A 25,899-nucleotide genomic window follows, 5' to 3' on the forward strand; every position below is an offset into this window, starting at 1 on the left:
TTTGGATGTATGAAAAGGGAAAAGTTTCAAGAGAAGAATAAAATACTTGCAGGTACGATAAATAAGGTGGTGATGTAAAACATACAATTAGATGGGTTATAGAATGATCCAATTCATTTTTTTATCTAGAATGATTTATCTAGAACTATTGATAGCAATTTCAATTAATAAATTGATCGATCGATCAAGACATGAAAAAAATCTAGAGACACTTAAAAAAGTGCAGATGGGTTTGAGATTGACTTGTTGCAGGTTTTACCCAAATTATTCTATAGCATATTGATATTAAAGTACCATGCTTAAATGTCTTTCTCACCAACATAATACCTACGTATTTGTTCGATTTGTCACGAGACAAGTAACTATATCGTGTTAGGATATTTTATTGATTATTTTAGCAAGAAAGGGAGATATATTTCTTTTACCTTTAAAAATCAGCACTAACATTGCAAGCAGTGATTTGACCATTAATAAAATATAGTCTGTTAGAGTAATTTTGTTGCACAATTAATTTTGTGTTTGTGTGTTAGCTTAGTAAACTCATTACTTGCATGCCCTGCATGCCCAACTCTAAAGTTAGGAAGTGAATCTCATTTGAACGTTCAAAATCAGAAGTTCTTAACTTCATATTAGATTCCCACTTATAAGAGCTTTTCATTTTTTGCTATGACCTTTTAGCTTGTCCCGTACTAGGATTTCTAATTTTCATCAAAATTTAATAGAGGGTATTTTATTTCTTCTTTCAATTGTCCTCTATCTCCCAATGTACTTATTGGTGCTCAACACCCTCATATCGACGTCTCCCCTACATCTCACTAACCTTCTTCTATTGGCTTAAGAATCTCTTACCATCCCTTAACCTCTTTTCAACCACTACACTAACCCATCTTTTTAGCCGCTTTGCTTCAATCATGCTCAGTCTATCATTTCACCCTTCAATCGCTTGGCAGATGTCGATTCAACTGCCAATGGACAATTCACGATCATTATCAACCATCAACCCGTTCAAACCTGAATAAACCTGAATTTTAATGGCTCGTTACAAAACTTTACGTGATAAAAAGTCACTAAAAAGTTTTATCTTTGCAAGCTTATTGTGAATATGGAGAAAACTAGCCTAAGGTCCCATTTGGATTCCACCGGATTCGAGAATCCAACTTCCAGAATCTGGGAGAAACCCATCAGATTTTGGTTTCAGATTCAGAAGCTAGATTCTCAAAATCTCAGAAGAAGCTGGAATTAGCTAGCTAAGCTAGATTTTGATGGCCAACTGAGAGAAGATAGAATTAAGCTATGGGTCCAAACAATCTCTTTAGCTTCTACCCAAAATCTAGCTTTTGGAAATTATCCCAAAATCTAGCTTTTGAGAATCCAAAAGCTAATCCAAATTGAGGAGGAACAGGAAAAGGAAAGGAAATCCAATTTTCAGAAAGAAAGAAAATTAAGAATTTCCCAGTAAAAACATTTTCCCCGCTGATTGCTTACCTGGCACCTGCATCATCAAAACCATCATCCCCTTCCCTCCCCTGCTTCGAATCCTCCGCCCGTCGCCAAAACCCACACTCCCCGACCCTCGCCGCCTCCGCCACCGCCACCTCGCCTCCTCTTATACGCCTCGCCCCCACCGCCTTTCTACGCTAGCTGCCGCACCCACCTCCGCGCCGCTGCCGCCATGTACTCCACGGCCATGTCCCTCTCCGCGGCTTCGGCGGCGGCGGTCGCCAGCAGCGCCGCCTCCTCCAGGCCCAACGCGATCCGGCCGGCTGCTGGGCTCCGCTTCTGCGGCCTCCGGCGCGAGGCTCTCGGGCTCCGCTCGCTCCGGTCCTCGCCGCAGGTGGTGGCCGCCATGCGGAGCGTGGCGGCTGCTGCCACGGCGGGGAATGGCGCGGCCGGCAGCGGCGGGTTCGACTACGACCTCGTGATCATCGGAGCCGGCGTCGGCGGCCACGGCGCCGCCCTTCACGCAGTCGAGAAGGTCAGTTCCGCTCACGCTGCGCTGCAGGCGTTGCCAGGGGTGTGTAATGCATGCTGAGCGCATTTTCCGCTGTCGTCGTGATCTGGTCAAATGTAGATCGAGAGATGGTGGCGCCAACTCTCGAAGCTTGTTTGTACTTTCTGTTCAGCGTTGGTTGCTATGCTGATATTAAATAGTAATCTGTTTAGTAAGGCAAGAGCTAAAATTCAGCCGGAATGTAGCGACTAGCGAGGCACATGCTTTAGTTCTGTGGCTTGGTGCTAGAGCTTAGTTTCTTGGAAAATCTCTCTGAATCGTTAATTTTGCGTGATTCTATAATTTGATCATTTTAAGATCTTTTAGTAGTTTAGATAACAATGTTGTAGTAGTAGATAAATACAGATTTACTCGTTCTCAAATGCTTGATTTTTAGCTATCTCTCAATCACCCAAAGCTTGTACTAGAAATTGAATTGGGGATTGAGATTTGGGGTTACCTGTGGCCTTTGTGTCTAGAGGGAGCTCCGGGGCGACTCGCCAGCCGGCGGTGGAGGTGCGAGAGACGGGGGCGGAGCGGAGGTGGCAATTGACAAGGGCGCCACCAGAGCTGGGCGGTGGGGGATCTCCGGTGGGCGGCGGATGTGGCAGGGGAATATGGGCCAAACAGATTAGCGTTGGCCGGCGGAGGACGGTGGCAGTGGAGGCGGCTGAGGACTCCGGAGCCAAGCGAGAGGTGGCGGCGGCGGGGGATTCGCTCTTGGTTGCGGCCGCAGGAGGAAGAAGCGCATGGAAATGGGAGGAAGAAGAAAGAGATAAGGGATAGAGGTGGAGTGGATCTTGAACGTCAGATTTAGATCGAACGGTTATGACAGGTGATTGATGGAATACCAAATCTCAATCATTTGATAAGGAGATAGATCCAAATAAATATCAATATCGAATCGTGTCAAAATAGTGAGAAGAGATGGTAACGTCAGATTTAGATTGAACGGTCTTGACTTAATATGTATTTTGCCAATAATGATTGGCTGTCTGGATGGCAGTAGATGCATATAACCTATCAAACATGTCCGGTTTTTTTGGAGTTATCCTGTGAATCAATTTCATGTTTGGTACAAAATTCCATGTTTGATGCACATGGAACTTTATCTGTGCTGCCAGCAATTGATAACTAAACGTATTTCAAGGAGTGTTTCTAATGATTTTAGAAAAACTGGCTCATGCAGGGTTTGAAAACTGCCATAATTGAGGGAGATGTTGTGGGTGGTACTTGTGTGAACAGAGGTTGTGTTCCATCAAAGGCTCTCCTTGCTGTAAGTGGTAAGATGCGGGAACTTCAAGATGAGCATCACATGAAGTCACTGGGCCTACAGGTGATATTTCGTAATGGAACTACTGATTGTCATGCATGATTTGATGTACCAACAATGGTTTGCAAACTGCATGGAACTTCAATGCACAGTCATGTTGAATATGTGCTATGCTAATTGTTTTACTACTGGGCTTGGCACATCTACTTGATCATCCAATTAACAAGGCTTTGGTGGATTATATTCTTAACTTAAAATGGGAATAAATTTAAAGGATGCTCGTACCAGAGTAACTGCAGTTTGTAGATAATCTAAGTCGAGCTCTATTTACTCTGTTGGACTTATTTTGTTCATCTTTGGCTCTTTTTAAAACATTATGATGCCCTGTCTTTGCTCCAAGCATATGCTGGCCTACTCTGTGCATTTGATTTTGAAAATAAATCAACCAAGAATTTACCTTTTGTCTTGGACCATTAACTACAATGTGTACCTTTTTTTTTTCTGGTACCAAGTTATTCTTCTCCTGACCCTGCTGATCATTTTTCATGCTTGTAACAGGTTTCCTCACCAGGATATGACAGACAGGCTGTTGCTGACCATGCAAATAATCTTGCCTCTAAAATACGCAGCAACTTGACCAATTCAATGAAAGCTCTAGGTGTGGATATACTGACTGGTATTGGCACAATTGTGGTAGGTCATCTATACATTTTCCTTTGTTTGTCTTGAAGTCAGATACAGTTTGTTGCAAGTAGTAGTGTTTACATCATCTGGTTCAGATATAAACTTCACTTTAACCTGCTATTCTTAGTTATCAAGGGATCATAGTTGGCTAAATCGTGGGGATTAACCCATATCCTAAATATAGGCCTTTCCCAAATTGTTAAAAGACTTGTATATGGTTTAGCACTACAATGACTAAATTGGCGAATTTCCGTTGCATCTAGGTACTTGAGGAGTTAAACACAGTAGTTATCGTATCAGCCTGCAATGTACATCTCCGTGCATTGGAACGCTGAGTCAAATATGCTAGGTATTATATATGCTAAATCTGAAAGCATGTATATTCTCCTTTATAAGATGTCATGTTTAAACATTGGATTGAGTTATGTCTGCTGTGTAGTTTTTAAATGCTGGAGAGTATCATTAATCGTGATTACATGTTACTGTTTCTGATGTCTGTAGGGGAAGCAAAAAGTGAGATATGGAAAGGTTGGTTTTCCAGACAATGAAATCACCGCTAGAAACATCATAATTGCCACCGGATCTGTTCCTTTTGTCCCCAAGGGCATTGAAATAGATGGTAATTGCTGTTTCCTCTGGAACTTCATGTCTCCAATACAATTGTGAAATGAGAAACAATGCTGTTAAACCTATCATGCTTCAGATAGTTTGTGATACACATTTTGTTTTGTTTTAGTGTAAGTAATATTGAAGTCATCTAGACATGCACACAATGCTACTGCTATTATAAAAAAAATTTATCCTTTATCTTTTGCAATGTTTTACATGAGTTCACTGCAAGGTTAGACATCACACATTTAAGCCATCTTCTTTGTTTAAGATTTTTGCATATAAATCTGGTTTTTCCTATTGTGAATGGTAGTTCATTTATGTACCATTATCACATATGGTGTGTATTAAGCTAATTGTAGAAATGTAAAAGCCGATTCTAGACACTCCCTGTTAATGAGTAGACATGAAAACAGGAACTACATTTTGCTGTTTTGGATGGTTATATGAGTGTTGAGTAGTCTTTTCTTTGTTGTATATCCTTTCAATAAATGGACAAAGGGACCTGGTAATAACTACATTAGAAACCAGATCTAGCTGTCGTGCTGTTGTTTTAACTGTATCTTGACACTGGAAGATAGTTTAGTGTATGAAGCGCAAGTGTACCTCAAAATTTCAATGCTTCATCATATATCTTGTGTACTACAGCTGAAATGTATTATTGGTCATTTCTATATCACTGTAGCTTTTTTAAATATCTTGCGCTATGGTTTTATGCAGGTAAAACTGTATTCACTAGTGATCATGCTCTAAAACTTGAGTCAGTCCCTGACTGGATAGCTATTGTTGGAAGTGGTTACATTGGACTTGAATTCAGTGATGTATACACGGCTCTGGGAAGTGAGGTACACTAACAATCATTCAATGCATCATTGCCTAAATATGTGCTTAGGAAGAGCTAGTCGTGATAGTTACTTATTTAGTTTGGCAAATATTACTTTACCATCTATCTTGGAACCATGGTCTCATGCACTGTGGTGAAGGGAAAAAAGACTGTGGACATGTATAGTGTATTTGTAGGGCATTTGATGTCGTTGCATTATTAGCTGGGTTTTCTTTTTCCTGTTTAACGATCAAAACACTCACTTTTCGTTTCTGTTTTGCTGGCTCATAATTTTGATGTAATAGTGTACACTCTATGCATTATATAGATGTTAATCTAAGTGACATTTTCTTGTATGTTGCAGTACTTTACTTCACTCACAGAACGTGCATAACAATCCTGCTTGGTATTTCTGATGTTACCTGAAATTATTTACAACTTCATCTTGAGATAATATTGTCGTGATATTAGGGGTAAACACCGCCGGGAATATAGCCGGGCGGAGTTGGCTTGGAGGGAGACTAGACTATTTGGGGACTTGGGATTAGTTCTTCTACATTGCTTGATCTCAAATGATTGCCATGTCTCTGTATATATAGGGTTTGCACCTAACAACCTGATAATTATCCTAAGTTCCTAACAAACCAACTGACTAATCTAATCTCTCTCTACGTGAAGGATATGTGGGCTGGCCCTCTGGCTACCCATAACATACATCATCATTCTTTGTACATAACTAAATATTGGCCAAGCCCAAAACACCAAGTTATGCATAGTGTACTAGCATAGTACTAGTCCAGTATCATCATGGTGTCTCCTAGAGTTCTAGTCACCAAATAAGCATCCCAGCTGGTAGCCATACCTGCTATGGACCCTCATCCCTCTCCATCTTAACGTCACTCTTTGACGGGAGATCTACACGGTGTGATTCTCTAAATCTTGGGTCAGGTGATGTGCTTGAGTGGGGCCAGATGCAGTGCAATCTAGCAATGGCAGGGAGGGCAAGGCCGGGGGTTGTGATGGGGGTTAGTATCTGATGTGCTTTCCCGGCTCATGAGCCCAATGGTGGTGGTGTGTGTGTGTGTGTGGGGGGGGGGGGGGGGGCGAGGGAGGGGGCTATGGCTTGATTTTTTTCCACTAAACAAAGTTAAATTCAACCAAATTTTGAAAACTTTACCACTGTTGGCCCCCTCTAACAATGAAAAGAATGAATTCCTGGCTATGCCTCTGCTTGAGCCATACCAGATCTTCTATGTATAATTGTGTGTGGCCATTTAAATATTGATGGCTTCTTGGTTGGCCACGCTGGGCCTATTTGAAAACCATGTAGTGGAATGCATCTTCTCTACTTTACATATTGTACATCCTTGTTTCTTAACTGGATCCTAATGTTAAGTTAAAATGTGTGGTGATTAATTTGACACAGAATTACAGTGTGAGGATGAACCGGAAATACTAACATTATCTTTTGATCTGCAATTGAACTTTTCTTTCATCAGATGAAGTTGCATCTATATTTATACGAATTTTGATTGACCAGGTTACTTTTGTTGAAGCTCTTGATCAATTAATGCCTGGGTTTGATCCTGAGATTGGGAAATTGGCGCAGAGGATTCTTATAAATCCTCGTAAAATTGACTATCACACTGGTGTTTTTGCAAGCAAGGTAAAGTTAAGCTCAACTCAAGCTTTGTAATGAATAATGATGTGGAATCTTCCAACATGGTTGTATTATTTATACCTTGAAGTATTCATGTCTCTAGATTACCCCAGCAAAGGATGGTAAACCTGTTTTAATTGAGTTGATTGATGCTAAGACGAAAGAACACAAGGAGACTCTTGAGGTAATGGCAGTTTTTCCCTTCAGTTCTTACTTTAGATGGTTTCTACAAATCTTTTGGTACTTTCATCACTATGTTTTCTTGAGCTGAATGGCTTATGCTGGTAGATAGCTGTGTATTTGATGCCACTATCATAAATTAGCATTGTCAACCTAGATATAACTGTTTTATGCACATGCTACTTGAGAATTATCCAAACTGGTAGGCCAAAGTAAATTTCAGAATAACATTGGCAGTATGTAGTGGTTTGATGCTTGTAATGTCATCTATTGGCAATCTGGTGATGCTTTTAATATGAGATAATGAGGCATTTCAAAAATTGCTTGTATCAGTGGACCTTTGATTAATTACAAATTACAATAATGTCTTACTTAAATAAACAGTATTTCTGCTGGTTTCATACAAGATATATTCTTTTATCTTGAAACTGGAATTTTCTATCCTCAGGTGGATGCAGCACTCATAGCTACTGGAAGGGCACCCTTCACCAAAGGACTTGGCTTGGAAAATGTAAGTACATGAAGATGATTGCTATTAGAATTTAGAAATTTTTAAATATGGGTAGCATCTAAATGATGCCCTCTTTATGCAGATCAATGTTGTTACACAACGTGGTTTTGTTCCTGTTGATGAGCGGATGCAAGTTATGGATGCAGATGGCAGTGTGGTATGCTAAATATATCTTGTGTAACTGTTAATTTTCTTCCTTCGTAACAATTATATCTCTTGAGCATGTTTCATTTATGTTTGCTTCATAAACATTGATTGTTATGTAGGTTCCTAATTTGTATTGCATTGGAGATGCCAATGGTAAGCTCATGCTTGCTCATGCAGCCAGCGCACAAGGAATCTCAGGTAAATATCATGTTCGCCTTTTACTTTTAGGCATGCTCTTCTCCTGATCACTGTAGTTCTTTTATAAGCAAATGTTCATGTTCATATGGATGTAGTTGTGGAGCAAATCAGTGGGAGGGACAACATCCTAAATCACCTAAGCATCCCGGCTGCCTGTTTCACTCATCCTGAGATCAGCATGGTTGGGTTGACAGAGGTAAGTCAGATATCTTTCTCCAATCTTAATATCCTCTGCTCAACATAGTGAAATTCTGTGTAGTAAATTTGATCTGACTAGGCCACTTTTCATAAATTCACAGCTCTTTGCTTTTTTGGTAGCAAACCTATATTTATGACTAAATCAAAATTTCCTCCTTTGCAGCCACAAGTTTGGTACCAAACCTGTATTTATGACTCTAATCAAATTTCCTCCTGCTTTTGCAGCCACAAGCTAGGGAGAAGGCTGACAAGGAAGGATTTGAAGTAAGTGTTGTAAAGACCAGTTTTAAGGCTAACACAAAGGCTCTGGCGGAGAATGAAGGAGATGGACTTGCTAAGGTAATACATTGCTGCTTTTCCACCCTGCTGCATTCTGAATATATACAACGGAGACTTGCAGTGGATGCAAACACCGGACTCTTATGCAAAGGAGTCTATGGGTCATGTAACCTGTAACTTTGAAGTGAAGAGACATTTACTCTGTCCTCAGATGATTTACCGTCCTGACACTGGAGAAATTCTTGGAGTTCACATTTTGGGCTTGCATGCTGCTGACCTTATCCACGAGGCATCAAATGCCATTGCCCTTGGAACTCGTGTGCAAGTGAGTTTGATGTGCATTTTGTCAGTTGTATAGCATTTGTGTGTCTGCGTAATGATCAAAGCTTGAATTTGCACATAACCATTTGTACCCTGCAGGACATCAAGTTTGCTGTTCATGCACACCCAACCTTGTCGGAGGTTCTGGATGAGCTCTTCAAGGCTGCCAAGGTACATGTGGCAATTACCTTGTTATGCTACGCTCAAAAGACAATTGTGTCGGAAATATGAGCAAACTTTGTCTTATTCGTTTTTCCTTCAACAGGTTAACTCGGCAGGTGTTTCGCATTCTGTAAATGAGCCGGTTGCAGCGTAGAGACTAGAGAGGAACAAGAGCGGCTATCTTGGTTGTACCTAACGAGCCTACTACTCATAGAAAACTGATCTTGTAGCCATTTGCAGGCATTTTCGTCATGAGCTCCAGGGATTAGTGCCAACACTATATACTTGTATTTATTGAGGTAAAGAGAGATCCAGTGGTGCCCATCCTATGTATGGAGAACTATAAATTTTGTAGCCCTTTGTAGAGAGTAAACGTAAAGTGCCTTCACGTGATTGCCTTGATAGAAGTTCGTGCATGTTTCGAGAGTGGTTTTTGAATTTGCTTTCATTGTGCATCAATGAGATGATGATGACCTGATTGCATATTGGGGGTAAAGTGAAGCCCATGCCAAGCAGAGGCAAGGACCAAGGAACAATTTGTAGCGGGTCAAAGTCTGACCGCTCGAAGCTGTTCCTCTTGGCATTAGGCTGCCCGCACCGGGGAATGTTCCTCCGGTACCGCGGTAGCGTAAAATGTGCTGCACCGCGGTACTGGGAGGGTCGCGGTAAAGAAGCGGAACGCCCCCCTCCCTCTATTTCCAGCGGGCTCCTAGGATACGGCCTCCTACCGTTGCCAGCCCCAACCACCCCGCCCTCGTGCTCGGAACCAAGAGGCTGCGCCGGCAGGAACGGAGAGGTTGCGCCGTTGCTTGCTGAAGGAGGGTGCCGACGAGAGTGTGCCTCCAGCGTCGCAGTGAAGAAGCTGAGTGCGGCGGCTCCAGCCGATCTGTTCGGCACAAGAGAAGGGCGTCATTCTCAAACAAGAGAAGGGCGTCATCCTGGAGAAGGTGGGTTCTCCCCCTAGATACAAGGGCCTCGGAGGTGGGGGAGCAAAGGAGGAGGCCCGATTCGGTGGTCGGAGTAGCGTGGTTGGCGGAACCAGGCGCGGAGAGGTTCGGCGAGAGGGCAGACTTCCGCGCAAGCGGCGGCGGCGAGGTTCACCGGTTCAGGCGGGCACATCCGAGGAGAGCTCCACCGCGCGCTCCAGCCAGCGTCTTGCCCAACTCAGGTATGTCCACCCTTGCTGCCCCCTACGGTTGTCCATGATCTAGATGTGCTGCAGATGCCCACGGCAACCGCGCACGAATACAGTATGATGTGTGTGGCGACGATTGGGAGCTGCGGGCTGTGTTCTTAGCTTCCTGCAGTGTCTCACGCCGAGTGCATCAGGTTCAGGTCGACCTCTCTTTACAATCCGCATCACCTCGAGCGAAGATTATTCGTTTCTGGTTCAGTTAGTTGGTTCAAGGTGTCCTGCGCACTATGTGTTTGTTGTTTTGCCCACGAGATACTTTTAACATGGATTCTGAATTGGTAGTTTCATCTGGGCCATTTTCCCCCTCGTTAGAGAGCTTACTGGATTGTGGCAACCATACTGAGAGTGGAGACCATTCTTGGATCGATGCAACAAATCAAATCTTTTAGGGTTAGCTAGATTGGGTTTTGATGCTTGAGGATATTGCAGCCTGCATGTCCCGTATTATGTTCCGCAGGCAAACAAGGGTGCGTGAACATTGCATGGTTGGGTACTTGATATCTTAAATCTGAGTGAAGTTGCTTGTGTTGTGATTTTTTTCAATTAATGTTGCTGGTTTTAGTGTTATCTCACAACTTTTATTCTACCTTCTGGACTAGTATTTTAGCAGTCAGTTCTTCATAGCCTCCATTCTCATGAGATGAGCAAGAAACTGGAGCTTCTGAAACTGAGGGACCTTCAGCAGTATTATTTATCACTTGGTGATCTTTCTGTGTATCATCAGTTAGATTGACTGCCGATCCTAGCTTATTTTTTATGGATTCAGATTCTTTTGAGTCTCCATCTTTATTATTCAATGTTGCTGCTTCTCCCTGACTATTACCATTTTTTCCTTCTCTTTTATCTCCTTGTACGCAGCTTCCAAAGATTTCCTCAAAGCAGCAACCTCACTATTAGCCGCTTCCTTGCTCTTGATTAAAGAGTCCTTTTCAGCATTAGGTCGCTCATTGTCCTTAAGTAATGTTTCATTTTCCCCAAGTATGGATATTTTTTCATGCAATATGTTACAAAATTGAAAGAAACAGTTTAGAAGCTCTATGCTTCCAAGTGAAAGTGCAAGATAAAGTGAAACTTGAACTTTTAAGGTGATAATGAAAAAGGTTGAACAAAACTATTTGTCTGAATTTTTCTGCTTATCAGAACTATTTGTACTGCTTATGAGAACTTTGCATACTCACATATCATGCTTAAATCGTGTCATGTGCTACCATTGATATCTTTTTTGCCTGTGATTTCAGGATGGACCCTAACCTGTCCAAAGTTCCTGATGGATCACAGGGAGCTTTTCTTGGTGGCAACAGTTCTCCTTACCAAGCTGCCTGGAACCCATACATGTATGGCTACCAAGGTCCTCCGTCCTGGTTCCCCAAGGATACCAGCAGCTTCCTCCCAATGTCCCAATGATGCATCCAAATACCAATGGTCCACAAGTGTTTCATCCGGCTGAAATGGCAGATGCATTTGTGCAAAATGATGAGGCAAATGTGGAGGAAGTGCCCGTCCCTCCAGCGCCAGCTCCTACAGGAAAAGGAAGGAGGAAAAAGGTGGTTAATAGGACCAAGTTAGGCAACTTCAACCCAAACGAAGATGTAAACATTGTGAAGTCATGGCTTGAAATAAGTTGTGACCCAATTACAAGTACTGCACAAAAAAAAAGATCGCATGTGGGATAGGATTGTGCAGCGGTACAATTTGAGGAGGGGATCCTACCCAGAAAGGAGTTTGAGGTCTTTACAGAGCCGTTGGGACATAATTAAGGCTGAAGTGGGGAAGTTTTCATCTTCTATGCTGATGCCATTCGAGAGAATCCTAGCGGGATTTTGGATGGAGATAAGGTTTGTGGTTTGTTCACCCATTTTATTTTCTATGCATTTTGTTGTAAATTTAACAACAATTATTTCCTATTGCAGACCACTCATGTAGCAGCTAATTTTGCTGGTATCCTCAAATACAACTTTGCTTACATGCATTGTTGGGAGATTACGAAGGATGAGCCCAAATGGCAGGATCCAAAGCCCAGAGGATTTGGAAAGTCAACTGGAGGTGTTAGTTTTGGAGAGGACAGTAGCCATGAGCCTGACACCAACGACTTTGGAGATGACAATTCTTGCCCTACTGGATCAGCTGGGAGGAGGTCTATGGGTAGGGATTCAGCTAAAGCAGCCAAGAAGAAAGAAAATTCCTCTGCGGGTTCAACATCATCTTCGAAGTATGCTTCGAGGATGCAAGATCTATCATTGTAAAAAATTTCTATCCTGCAAGAAGAATCCATGCGTAAAACTGATCATTTCTAGCAGCTTGCCTGCATAGATGAGAAGCGGTTTGAGGAAATGCAAAGCCACAATCAATCACTGTTAGGCATTGAGCAAGAGAAGATTCAGATCATGCGTGAGAAGCATGACATGGACAGGCAAGAGAAGGAGAAGCAAGAGGATGAAAGGATCCTTGGGATTGATCTTAATGCCTGCACACCAGCTTAGTGAATGTATTACGAAGCTCTTCAGGAAGAAATTTTCAAGAAGATTGCAGCTAGGCGTGGGAAGAGACGGGGGCTTTGAACCATGGATGGGAGAGGCAACCTTATTTATGCTTTCTTGAATTTATTTTAGGGAACTAATTGGAACCGTTATTTGTTCTATCATCATGTTGCGTGACACATTGATAAGATGTGAATGACACAATTTTTATCTGATGTTGAGCCTATGCGGAACTAATTGGAACTGTTATTTTTCTGATGTTGCGCTGTCTAGTGAATATTTTCTCAATCAGATGCCGTTTGTGATCGCCAGACGCTTTGAATGATGTACAAAATATTACAAGTCTTAATAAATATTACATGACCACTGAATATTACAAGTCTTAATAAATATTACATGACCATTGAATATTACAAGTCTTAATAAATATTACGTGACCACAAAATATTACAAGTCTTAATAAATATTACATGACCACTAATTTATCTACTAATGATGAGATCCCAGCCTCATCCACTGGTGCTCGATGAGATCATATTGTAGCTGAAAGTGCGTGTTTTGGTCATGAAGCCTATGGTGTGCGGCAACAAATGCCTCCCTGTCCGGATTGTTGCGGTACTGAACTGCTAGTTCTCCGATGTTCAAGAAATCAGTATCACGGGCATTGTCTTGTTCATCCTCCACTATCATGTTATGCAAAATAATGCAAGTCACCATTATATCATTAATCTGGTTACGGTCCCAACCATACGCGGGTCCTCAGATCACCGCAAATCGAGTTTGCAGGACACCAAATGCATGCTCTATATCCTTACGTGCACTTTCCTGTGCAGTGGCAAAGTGCTGCATCTTTTGCTCCATGGGGTAACGAATAGTCTTAACAAAGGCTGCCTACTCAGGGTAAATCCCATCGGCAAGGTAGTACCCCATGTTATAGGTCCTTCCATTGACTGCAAACGACACAGGGGTTGAATGACCCCTGAGATAAGCCGAGAATACAGGGGATCTATGAAGGACGTTAATGTCGTTGTTACTTCCAGGCATGCCGAAGTAAGCATGCCATATCCATAGATCATGCGATGCAACCGCCTCTAAGATCATAGAGGGATGCTTCCCTCTGCTCGTGAACTGACCCTTCCATGATGTGGGGTAGTTCCTCCACTCCCAGTGCATGCAGTCAATGCTGCCTAGCATCCCCGGGAACCCACGATCCTCACCCTCTTGAAGAAGCCTAGCTACATCGGCAACGTTGGGTGCCCGTAGGTAATACTCGCCGAAAACATCAATGACAGCCCGACAGAAATGATGCAAATCTTTTCGAGCAGTTGACTCACCAATACGCACGTACTCATCAACGGCATCTGCCGGGACACCCTAAGCGAGAATGTGCATAGTGGTGACGCACTTCTGAAGAGCTGATAGTCCTTCCTTGCCGGTGGCATCATACTTCTTTTTGAAGTAGTTATGTTGATTTTTAACAGCCTCTTTAATGTGCTTGAATAAATGCTGACACATCCGGAACCTGCAAGAACACTTCTGATATGAGGTACTAGAGACATGGAGTGATCGATCTTTGAAATATGCTCAACTTTACCTTCTACGGAACTGCTTATCATTGTAAACAGGGTTTGGAGCAAAGTAGTCAGCTTTGATCCTCTTGTGACCAGAAGGAAGGTCCCTCGTTCGAATGACCTTTCGTGGCGCATCAAATCGAATGCGCGTGCGAGAGCTCTCTGCTTGCACTAGGTGGTTGTATGTTGCGGCCTCCGTTTCATCATCATCAACTAAGAAATGAGTGTCATCGTATTCCTCCTCCATCATCCAGTACCTTCGCAAGGAGCCTGGGTAGCTATCCATGGCACTGGTAAAACACGAGGAAGTGAAGTTGTCCATGGTGCTTGGCCAGTAGATGGAGGCGTGCAAGTTGTAGCTAGCAAGGGCACTACTTGGCATTGCCATGCAATCATATTGTAGTGCTTCACGGGTGCAATAATTCTCGCAAGAATCATTTGCATGTGACCATACGGACTACTTTTGCAAAGCTGCACGGGTTGGCCGTGCTAGAAGTACAGCTCTTGGTAGTACGCAAGGCAGGTGAGCATTTTTTAATTACATTTGATTAATTAAATAGTACTACTAACAATTATTACTTAATTAAAGTTGTATTACTAATTATTTCACATTCCATGATTTAGAATAACCATTCTAAATGACTGTGTTATGAAGAAATGTGTTTGTTAAAATGAGATGGTAGTTGAAGATGGTTGAATAAAATATATGGTAGTTGGTATAGAGTATGAGATATAGAGTAACATGGGTGCGGGAGAAATTGGTATAGAGGAGAGAATCTTGATGACTAGGATAGAATATTCCTTTTAGAGTATGAAAATAGAGTATGACGAGTGCGGACAGCCTTATAGTTCTGTGCAGTGTGTACGTGAACTCCCCTTGCTTACTTGGCATGAAGCTAGGAAGAACGGTGCTGTCTTAAACTCTGTTTCACACCTACGTGTTCCATACCTTGTCACAACAACCATAGTTGTCACGATGCTGATTCTAAATTGAAAAAACCAGCAAAATTGTAATTGCAAGGTCCTAACACACAAAAATTATACAATCATAGATTATTTTGGCTAGAATGAGGAACCTTTATCAAGACCGTTAAGCCATAAAAGCATAGATTATGACATTATGCTTGCAGCCTGCATGCCACCCAAGGATTGAGAATTACTTCCTCCATCCTAAATTTTAGGTCGTTTTAACATATTTATATTTATAACTTTTGCTATGTATCCAGACATAGTGTATATCTAAATAGATAGCAAAATCTACGAATCCAAAAGTGCTAAAATAACATATGATTTGGGACATATGGTATGTCATTGGGAATATGTATAGCTGTAAGAACAAGTGCATGTACGAGGAGGCTGACTGTGACAATGGAGGTCAGAGAGGCCGGCATCGAGTGGGCATTGATTGGGCCAACCTTGCTACGAGTTTGTTGGCTTATTGATTTGTTGAATAAAGATGGGAAATGATTAAATGAACAATTTTACCCAATTATACACAAATAAATGTACATATGTACTTAATTTTTTAACAAATACTCCCTCTATTCCAAATTTTAGGTCGTTTTGACATTTCTAGTCATAATTTTAACTATGTGTCGGATTTAGTGACTGGTAGTCCATCAGGGGGTTACCCAGATGGTAGATTTGTAGGTGGGGGCGATTGTAAGACCAAAAAGTCAAATGGTAACAAAGGGGTGCAAGGTTTAGATAGGTTCGGGCTTTCGGAGAGTAATACCCTACGTCCTATGCTCTGGTGGATTGTATTGCTGATCGCAGGTGCGAAAAGTTAATGTGCCCTCGAGGGGCGCCCCTAGCCGCCTTATATAGGCTGACGAACTAGGGTTACAATCGGATAGGATCTAATCCTAATCGGTTGTTACATGAAAAGCAATCTGAGTTGGCTTATAACAAATATCCCATGATATCCGGGTAGAATCCGTTCGCCTGGTCTCCGGACTTGTGCTCTACGTATCTTCATGCCTTGGCCCGCACGGCGTGGTCGAGCGGGCCTACCTGTCAGGGCCGACCATTATCCTAGTTGGTGGGGACCCGTGGGTACCCTTATCCCTCAAGCCCCAGAGCAATGTGGAGTCGAACATGAGCCTGATGGATGCACAACGAAACTTGCAATGTACTCGGCTGAAGTCGCGGTGTCGTCATGGTGATGGAGAGGCTGTGCAGTGCTCAAAAAAGAAAGAAAAATTGAAACTTCCACAGGCGTATGACCAAATGCGCATGGCTATGCGACTACCAAGCTCCCGGATGTCTTGCATCCTGTAGATTGAAGGGAAGCACATGGAGGGTGTCGCAAGACGCACTCCATATGGAGTAGCCCCCGAGCATTGAAGCGATTAAAGTAATCGGTCCAATGGTCAAGAATCTAATGTATTGTTTTTGTCGTAAAAGGTATCCAAATATAGCGCCCAACCCCCAAGCGCAAGGACTGATGGAGCCGTAGAGGCACGCCGACCTAGAATAAGCGCCCCGTGAGACTTAACGGAAAACCTGCAGGTTCCATCCATCGCTTGCGCTTAACAAGGGACCCGCGGATTCCGTCGCTAGGTTTACGTCATCAATGCCTTCAAAAGTCGAAGAGGCATGGTTTCCTTTTCATTTTAGCTCCACTCGCCCCCAAGCGCCACCACCGCGCTTGAGAGCCCTAGGCCATGCCATCGCGTCCGCAAGCCTCATCCACCTCTCCTAAGCCCAAAGGCTGTAGTCACTACTGCGGCATCGCCATTCCCCACCGTATGCCAACCAAGAGGCCCGCCTTCATCAAATCTGTGTCCCAAGGAGTAGAAATTGAAGAAATGGCGGCAAAGCAAGCACCAGATCCATCCACGTACTGGGTGAAATCCATGATGACGTGATGACGGAGGACAGGATCTAGGCCCTCATCGACCACGGCCTGCTTAGACCCAAGTCCTTCCTTGAGTGGAAGGCAACTGCGATCCAGGAGTTCCCCATCGAGGATAAGACCGAAGCCGTCGTCTTTGCGGCATTCTTCGAGCGGGGATTCAAGATCTCGATAGGGGATTTCTTCCATGGACTGCTCAACTACTACAAGATCGAGTTAGTGCATCTCAACCCTAACTCTATCTTGGACATTGCAGTTTTCATCCACTTCTGCGAAGCATATCTCAGAATCCCCCCATTTCAATCTGTGGAGATATCTATATCAACTCAAAGTGGTGACGACCAAGGGGAAACTGAGGGTAATCGACGGCTGTGGGTTTTCGTTGCGGTTGAAGAAGGTCGCCGAGTACTTTGATTTGATGCTTAAGGACTCAAACAAGGGGTGGCACAAGGAGTGGTTCCTTGTTGCCAACCAAAAGCTGGAGTTGCTGCCTCGCCTCGGATTCGCACCCATGACAAGTCTGGAATGGTTGAACCAACCGACTTCTAAGGAGATGGTCCAGGTCAACCAGCTGCTAGAGGATATCGCCGACCTAAAAAGGCATGGGCTCACAGTAGAAGCTGTGAGCATCAATTTTTGCCAAAGGTTGACGCAACCGATCAAGGACAGGGTCCATCTAGTGTACGAATACTCGGGTCCACTGGATCCGACCCGGGAGCTACAACGAAAGGTTACTCAGGAAGAGGTTGCCGGCCGGGTCTGCGAGTTCTTCGGTGGTGTCATTAACAACAAGCGCTGCCCCAAGGCATATTCTCTCAAGAGACCGGACGACCCGGTAAGATCTTAATTGCATCATTTTGCTTTCCTGCTTTGCTTTTGCGTTTTCTCTAACTGATGTTGTTGATTGACCAAAGCCATGAGTTTGAGTTGTTATGTTCCGCACCGCTTCCCGGAGGGGTCGAGCAACAGCGACCCAATATCCGCCTAACCACCGAGACCGACCAGCTGCCTGCTGCCCTTGATTGGGAGTCGGACTCCTCCATTGAGGGGTCAGACGAGGATGCGTCGAATGAGGGCGGCGGGGTCGAGGATGCCGCACTAGTTGGACACCAGACATGATAGGCCGTGAAGAAACTTCCCGCCTCTAAATCTCAGAAGCCGGGCGGGAAGAGGAAGAAGGTGGCCGGGAGGAAGGAGAAGACCGAACCGAGCACTGCCCCCATAGACGGATCAACCAACAAGGTGGACAAGGAGTCCGACTCGCCAAGCCTGGCTGCCAAGAAGAAAAAAGCTGACCTTCTTGAGGTTACCGCTGCCGACGCAAAGAGGATCAAGGAGAGGCTGAAGGCGGAGATCTGCGGGGGAGATCGAGTGAAGACATGTTGGCGCCTCCACCACCCTTGCGTCCCAAGTTTTGAGTGAAACAGAGTACCATGTAAGTGTAATCTAGTTATATTATCCATCTCATGGTTCATTTGCTGCCTATCTTTCTCAAGTTGCCTTTTGCACCAACGATACAGAAAGGTCGTGCTAGATGATGAGTCTGGTTCCCAGCCAGTTGCTGTTTTGTCCCATGCCGAAGGAGCGAGCGGCCGCATCCTTCCAACTCAGCACTCCTCGCCTCCAGAGATCGGTGGGGATCAAGATCGCCGCGAGGGAGGAGAAGCGGTGCAAATCCTAGTGCTAGAGCAGGGTGTGGTCGGGGATGCTGTGGCTTCGAGTGCGGTTGCTGCGAATGCTGCTGCAGCCGGCTCCGAGGTCGTGGGAGTGACTAGAGCAAGAGTCGGAGCTACATCCCACCTGAAGGAGCTGCCCAGGGATGATCCGCTACCAGAGAGGGTTGTCAAGGACGCCGACGTGGATATGCAAAAAGGAGATAGTCCAGACACCTTGGACTTCTCCGGGACTAGCTTAGTTGGGGACACGTTGGAGGACAAGAAGGACCTTGCTGAGCTGCAGCGGACGTCTTCCAAGGTCTCTACACTGTTATATGTAAGTATGCCAAGAGCCATTGGATATCTGCATCTGGAGTTTCACTTCTTTGCCGCGCGATGAGTTTAGTATGTGGGCAGAATCTGGCTGCACGTGCTCACAAGAGGGCAGACACGATTCAGCGGGCCAAGGAGTACCATCTCAAGGCGCAGCAGCTTGAGGCCGACCTCAAGAGGGCCAAGGAGGATACGAAGCAGCTCAAGTAGAGGGCCCGAGAGCTTGTCGAACAGAAACAGATAACCAAGGAGGTCTAGCACGACCTCGATGCGCTGTTGAAAGGTACATTGCTCCGACCTGTTGGCTTGGTTCCAATCCTGAACTCCTTGTGCTTATGTGTGTTGATTCTAGTGGGCAGATGCCAATGCAAGGGAGCAGAGGCTCAGGCAGGACCTCAAGGAGTCCAAGGCGGTGAATGCCCGACTCCAGCAAGATCACGACGTGGTGTTTCATTGTGAGTATGCAGTGTCGCAGAAACTGGCTTATGAGGCCGGCTTGCGCAGAGACACTAACCGATGCTTAGTCGCTGCAATGCAAAATCTTCAGTGTGACCAATTGGTGATTGCAGGGCTGGAGGTGGAGCTAGAAAATCTATGCAGGGCGGCCGGCTACGTGATGGACATGGTCCAACCAAATGCTGACCAGGCCATGATGACGCCACTTCTCGATTGCCTTAAGAGTGCACCTGGCCGGCTAAAAGAGTTGCTGAAGGAAACTGCGGTGAAGTGCACCAAGAATGTCTTGGCGATACTGAAGACGCACTTCCCCTGGATTTATCTAAAGCATGCTGGTGCAGGTGTTGAAGTGGACTTTGACATGAGGAAACTCCTGGAGCTCGCCGAGGAATTCAATGGTGTGTTCGAGAATGTTGTTAAGGAGTTAGACATGTGAAACAAAATCTGTAGTGTATCAATTCGTTCCGGATTATGGATAATCATGTAAATAGATGAGTTGTGATAATGGGAAGCAGCCACCCCCCTTGGTGTCTACAACAGGACATCGTGTATTAGGCATCTAGCCACTAAGCGCCCAGCCTTCCTAGCTAGCACTCTGCTGAGAGCGGATCTCGAGCTTGTAGAGGGGGCGGACACAAAGTTATCTAGGTTTCACGAGATAGGATGCCATCCACACGAGTTAGTCATATTTGCCGTGGGAAGGGCAGGAGAATAGGTGAGACCTAGAGGTCAGCGCGTAACGGGGGAAGCCCCCAAGAACATCGGTGAGGGTATGGTTTGTCGATCAGGTCAGACAACCCCCGAGCATGAGTAAGGGCTCAGGTAAGAAAGCAAGAAGGTAGTAAGTACGTAAAGAACCTCTAAGATTTTATCTATTCAATGCAAAATGTAAAAGGAGTACATAGCTTTCAAGTCCTAGGAGTAGAAGCGTCGCAAGTGTTGAATGTTCCACGAGTTAGGGACGCCTGAGCCGTCCACCCACTATAGCCAGTAAGTGCCGAGCTGGATGACTTCTTTAACGATGAAGGGCCCCTCCCACAAGGCCGACAGCTTGTGCATGTCCTTGGTGGACTGGATCCGGCGGAGCACTAGGTCACCGGCATTGAATGAGCATTCCTGCATGTTCCTGCCGTGGTAACGTCGAATCTGCTGCTCATGCCGTGCATGCTGGATGAGGGCCGCCACACGATGCTCTTCCAGGCTGTCGATGTCAACCTGCCGACTCTTTTATGCTTCTCCTTCCTCGTAGTATTGAATCTGCAGGGCACTAAAGGCTACGTCTGTTGGTAATATAGCCTCTGAGTCGTAGACGAGGAAGAATGGGGTGTAGCTGGTAGCCCGACTCTTTTGGGTGCGGAGGCCCCAAATGAAGTGGGGTACCTTGCGGAGCCATTTCGTGGTGTACTTGGCTACGTCATCAAAGATGGAAGACTTGAGGGATTGAAGGACCATCCCATTCGCACGTTTGACCTAGCCATTGCATCGTGGGTGAGCTACTAAGGAGTAGTATACGTTGATGAGGTTGTCCTGGCAAAAATCCCAGAACTCGGATCCTTTGAATTGTTTGCCCAGGTCGGTGATGATCCTATTGGGGACCTCAAAGCGATCTGTGAGCTCTTCGACGAATTGAGCGGCTTTGGCCGACTCTATGCTTGTGACAGCCTTGACTTCAATCCACTTACAGTGCGATTAGTTCGCTGCACGCCCCCTTGTACAGGCTTCTCGCGTGCGACCTTGGTCTGATTGGTTTCCTAGGCTCGGTGCTAGGCCTGGCCCGCAGCGTGCAAAAGGGCGCCTGGAGCCTGGCTCCTGAGGTGCGGCTAGATCCTTCGTTTCCCCGGAGCCAAGTTCTCGGGATGCGGTGGCGAGCGCGAGGGCGAGCGTGTGCGGGACGAAACTGCTTGCGCGCGTGCACGCGGTAAGCTCTAGGGTTACCGCCCCGATTTCGCGCCATCCGTCGGCCATAAATCCTCACCACTCCCCCTCCCCCACCCCCTCACGCACTCTTCACCTTCCGCCGGCGCCCAGCAGGTGAGAGGTCCTCCGCTTCGTCTCCCCTCTTCTCTATTTTTTCGATCTCCGAAGGCTCTGATCTCCCTTCCTCTCCCCTTTTCTTTCGTTGGCTGCCTGGAGTTCTTCATGGATCTGTGCTACAAGGCAAGCGATTTCTCCACTTCTCTCTGGTTTTTGTCAATTTCGTAACCCTAGCATATGTGAAAGCCCATCGATTCGTGACTTATCATGTGAAATATGCAGGCCCCCACTTGATCTGCGTTCTTTGGTTGTTCAAAGGTAAAAATCTTGATTTTCTTGCCCGGGATCTCGAGTTGTGCTTCCATGTTCTTGTATTTCAGTAGGTTGGTGACTCAAATGAGGTGTTCTTTTGTGTAGGATTTTAGATCTGAGTCTCCCCTCCCTCTGGACGCTGCTGATCTGTTTGTTGATTGGCTTCCTAGTGCTTGTATTGCAGTAAAATAAAAAAGCACTTACACCTCTTCCCAACCCCTTTGTTGAAATCCTGTGGTTGTGCTTATATGACTATACGATGCTCTGAATGATTTTTCTGTGATGGAAATGATGATGGATTCATATTATTTATGGTTGATGGCTACTCTTATTCTTAGCATATATGTCCTTTGCCAATGATTTGTGCTATCTAATCTGAGCACACTTGTTCATATCAATGGTGCATATCTATGCATCGAGCACACTTGTCCATGTCAATGATGTTTGTTATATTGATATGAGCATAGTTGTCCATGTCAATGATGTCTGTTATATTGATCTAAGCTTAGTTGTCCATGTCAATGATGTGTGTTTTCAATAATCTGAGCATACTTGTCCTGTTAACAATGCCATTTGTGCATTTTTGTGCAAACACTAAAGGCTATGTTACTTGTTATTTATATAGATGGCTCTTGAAGATAAGAGACACATGCTTATTGTTCATGCAGCTGCTCTAGTCACTGCCATGTATGCATTCTTCATGAATTGGATTAGAACGGATCAATGCTCACGACCTTAGATAGTTATGCCCTAATGAATGCTATGGATGAGGAACAACAAAAGAATTTGGATAAAATTTATAACTGCAACAATGTAGAGTGTGTAAACATGCTTCGCATGAGAAGAGCCCCTTTCTTTCAGCTATGCAATTTGCTTAGGGACAGAACCTTGCTTAGAGACACCATACATAGCAGTGTAGAAGAGCAAGTTGCAACGTTTCTTCATGTTGTTAAGCATAACCAAAGATTTCGAGTTATACAACAAAATTGGAGGAGGTCTGTAGAGACAATGAGTAGATATTTCAAAGAGGTGTTGTATGCTATTGGTGAACTTAGGCATGATATGATTAAGCCTCCATCAAATGAGACACCTCTTAAGATTAGAAATAGCTCAAGATGGTACCGATATTTTAAGGTAATACAGTAGTCAGTCTTAGAAACAAATGCTGTATACTTAAGTGCATATTTTGTAACAAAAATTGTTGGGTTTCCTGTACGATTGTGTTGGGGCAATAGATGGCACTCATATCTATGCTAGAGTCCCAGCTAAGATGCAATCAACATTTAGGGGTAGGAAACACTACACAACTCAAAATATGTTAGCTGTAGTGGACTTTGATTTGAAAGTCACATATGTTTTGGCTAGTTGGGAGTGGTCAGCACATGATGCTACTATTCTTGTTGATGCACTAGAGCGGGTTGATGGGTTAAATGTCCCACAAAGTAATTAACTTAGCATGGCTAGATAAATAAAGTCACAAACTGCAAAACTATAGGACTAATGCACTTGTATACTTTTTCTAGGGAAATTCTACCTAGTAGACGTTGGATATGCATGCCGTCCAGGATTTCTTCCTCCTTACTGAGGCACTAGATATCATCTTAATGAGTTTGGTGGTAGAAACTATCAACCAATCCAAGAGAGTTGTTCAATTTGAGGCATTCAAGTCTGCGTGTAACAATTGAGAGGGCATTTGGGGCTCTAAAAGATTTCGCATTATTGACAACAAACCTTTTCATCCATTCAAGACACAAGTCGATTTGGTCCTTGCCTGTTGCATTTTACACAATTGGATACTTGGGCATGGTACTGATGAAGTTATTCCTCTTGAGTCCACTTGGGAGCCTAATATTGGTCATGGGCATGGGGTTCCTATGGATGACAATGCAGCATGGGATACTGTTAGAGATGAATGGACTAATCAAATATGGGCAAATAGGGGTAATGCTCACATCTAGATGCATGTATTAGGTTATTGCACTTTGTATTCTGGATAATGTATGCTCCTAAGCTTATGCATTGGACAAGTTTGTATGTTGTTTGCTTAATCCATTTACTTTGAACTGAGGCATTGGACAAGTGTGCAATGATGAATTATTTATTATATTTCATTTGAACTGAGGCATTGGACAAGTGTGCAATGATGAATTATTTATTCTGTTTCCTTTGAACTGAGGCATTGGATAAGTGTGCAATGATGAATTATTCATTCTGTTTCATTCTTAGCTGAGGCATTGGATATTATGCAATGATGACTTGATTTGTTTACTTAGCTGAGGCATTGGGCATTATGCAATGATGATTTCTTATTCTGTTTACTCTTTGCTGAGGCAATGGGCATTATGCAATGATGATTTCTTGATATGTTTACTCTTTGCTGAGGCAATGGTCATTATGCAATGATGATTTGTTATTCCATGTTTACTTCCTTCCTTCATTTTCTCTGCCCTATTATGCTCCCTTCCTTGATTTCCTTTTCCCTATTATGTTCCCTCCTCACATCTAAGTTGGATGGCACCATATGCATTAGGAGATGGCACAAGAGAATGGTCACTTTGACTTGGTTGAGGAGCTTGAGGCTGCTGAAGCTGCTACCCAAGCTGCTATCCAGCCTGCTGCTGGCCAGGCTGCTAGCACCGTGGTGGCCAGGTTGGTGGTGCTGTTGGGCAGCAGTCGAGGGCTACAATGGGATGGACTAATGTGATGTCGGTATTTGTGCTTTGCCGCTTCTACCAGCTAATCTCCACTGGTGTGAGAACTGCCAAAGGTTTTAAGGAAGTGCACTTGAACCAAGTTGCCAAGGCTGTGCATAAGTTCTTAGGCAATGAGGTGACTGGCACCCAGGTGTACAACCATTTGCGCAAGTGGAGGCAGAGGTGGATCAGGGTGATAAAGCTTAGATAACTTAGTGATGCTTTGTAGGATGAGGACAAGTTCATGATCACTTTGGAGGATGAGCACTACAAAGGGCATATGAAGGTGTGTATCCTTTCATGATCACTTATATTGGTTCCATAATTTCATGATGATAACATGTGCTCACCATTCTATTTTTGGATTTCAGGTACACCCAAAGGATGCTGATTTGATGAACAAGCTAATAGAGAACTACCAGCAGATGCAGATCATATTTGGGAATGGCTTGGCTACAGGGAAGTTTGCCATGGACTCTAGTGAACCTTTGGGCTCTTCTTCTGACTTTGCTGATTCTAAGTCAGATGCCATGAAGATTGATGATGTGACAAAGGTGCTTGGAGAGGCGCCCAAGAGTCAGGATGTTGCTGCTACTGTGTCTGATTCAAGCAACAAGAGGAAGAGATCCATTCTTAGTGAGGGGGACATTTTGGTCATGACTGGCATGACTGATGCAGTCAACAATGTTGCAGATACCATTCTCCAGACCAAGGTTGAGAATGTCCATCCTGATCTGTATGATGCTCTTATGTTCATGCCTGGATTCACTGATGAAGCATTGATGGCTGCCTATGATCACCTCCTTGGCAACAAGGCTCATGATACTGCATTTGTAAAGATGAATGGTTCTCACCGTGTGCTGTGGCTGAGGACCTTCTTAGCCAAGCACTACTACGTGCAGTGAGCCACTGAGCCTGCTCATCAGACAATGGGTTTCTTTTGTGCAGTGACCATTCTTTTGTGCAGTTATCCTGCTGATTAGATGGTGGCCTTTTTTGTGTAGTGAGCCTCCTGATCTCCTGACCAGTTGATCTGTTGAACCATCTTTTGTACAGCTAACCTCCTCTCTTTTACTAACTATACCTTATAGTTGGTAATTAACTATATGGCACTCTAGTTGCTAGTATTGTATATCCTAGACTATTTGGATTTGTAACTCAACTATGAGTTACCTGATGTCATGACATTTTGGTGATGTGGTTGTTCTGAGGATATGCCCATTGCCAATGATGATTGATAACTCATTTTGCTTGCCGGGTTTCATCTCATTGCTGTGAATTTTTTCTGAGTGCCAATGATGCTTGCCATTGCTGTTTGAGCATATGCCCATTTGCCAATGA

The 25,899-nt window shown here is 44.2% G+C and overlaps 2 protein-coding genes across 2 annotated transcripts; one reads left to right on the forward strand and one right to left on the reverse strand.

Annotated features, from left to right (window-relative positions):
* The first annotated feature begins 1,525 nt into the window (after nt 1-1,525).
* Nucleotides 1,526-9,468, forward strand: LOC101769227 (dihydrolipoyl dehydrogenase 1, chloroplastic). The gene is made up of 15 exons (XM_004968636.3): nt 1,526-1,975; nt 3,180-3,326; nt 3,822-3,956; nt 4,449-4,566; nt 5,277-5,401; nt 6,920-7,045; nt 7,143-7,223; nt 7,668-7,730; nt 7,813-7,887; nt 7,997-8,075; nt 8,171-8,271; nt 8,499-8,612; nt 8,764-8,877; nt 8,973-9,044; nt 9,139-9,468. The coding sequence occupies exons 1-15, from the start codon at nt 1,673-1,675 to the stop codon at nt 9,187-9,189; spliced, it is 1,704 nt and encodes a 567-aa protein (XP_004968693.1). The 5' UTR covers nt 1,526-1,672; the 3' UTR covers nt 9,190-9,468.
* A 4,613-nt stretch (nt 9,469-14,081) lies between these two features.
* Nucleotides 14,082-14,564, reverse strand: LOC101764627. Its single transcript, XM_022826646.1, has 2 exons — nt 14,302-14,564; nt 14,082-14,229 (listed from the first exon to the last, which is right to left on the reverse strand). The coding sequence occupies exons 1-2, from the start codon at nt 14,562-14,564 to the stop codon at nt 14,082-14,084; spliced, it is 411 nt and encodes a 136-aa protein (XP_022682381.1).
* Nucleotides 14,565-25,899: the final 11,335 nt, after the last annotated feature.

Source organism: Setaria italica, chromosome V, assembly GCF_000263155.2.
Source record: "Setaria italica strain Yugu1 chromosome V, Setaria_italica_v2.0, whole genome shotgun sequence".
Lineage (NCBI taxonomy): Eukaryota > Viridiplantae > Streptophyta > Magnoliopsida > Poales > Poaceae > Setaria > Setaria italica.

Bases quoted from the DNA above. Each gene is read 5' to 3' on its own strand.
- LOC101764627 (XM_022826646.1), bottom strand. From the start codon at position 14,564: ATGGATAGCTACCCAGGCTCCTTGCGAAGGTACTGGATGATGGAGGAG. The intron at 14,230-14,301 runs GTAAAGTTGAGC...GTGTTCTTGCAG, and splicing joins GATAAGCAGTTCCGTAGAAG to GTTCCGGATGTGTCAGCATT.
- LOC101769227 (XM_004968636.3), top strand. From the start codon at position 1,673: ATGTACTCCACGGCCATGTCCCTCTCCGCGGCTTCGGCGGCGGCGGTC. The intron at 3,957-4,448 runs GTAGGTCATCTA...TGATGTCTGTAG, and splicing joins CTGGTATTGGCACAATTGTG to GGGAAGCAAAAAGTGAGATA. The intron at 5,402-6,919 runs GTACACTAACAA...TTGATTGACCAG, and splicing joins ACACGGCTCTGGGAAGTGAG to GTTACTTTTGTTGAAGCTCT.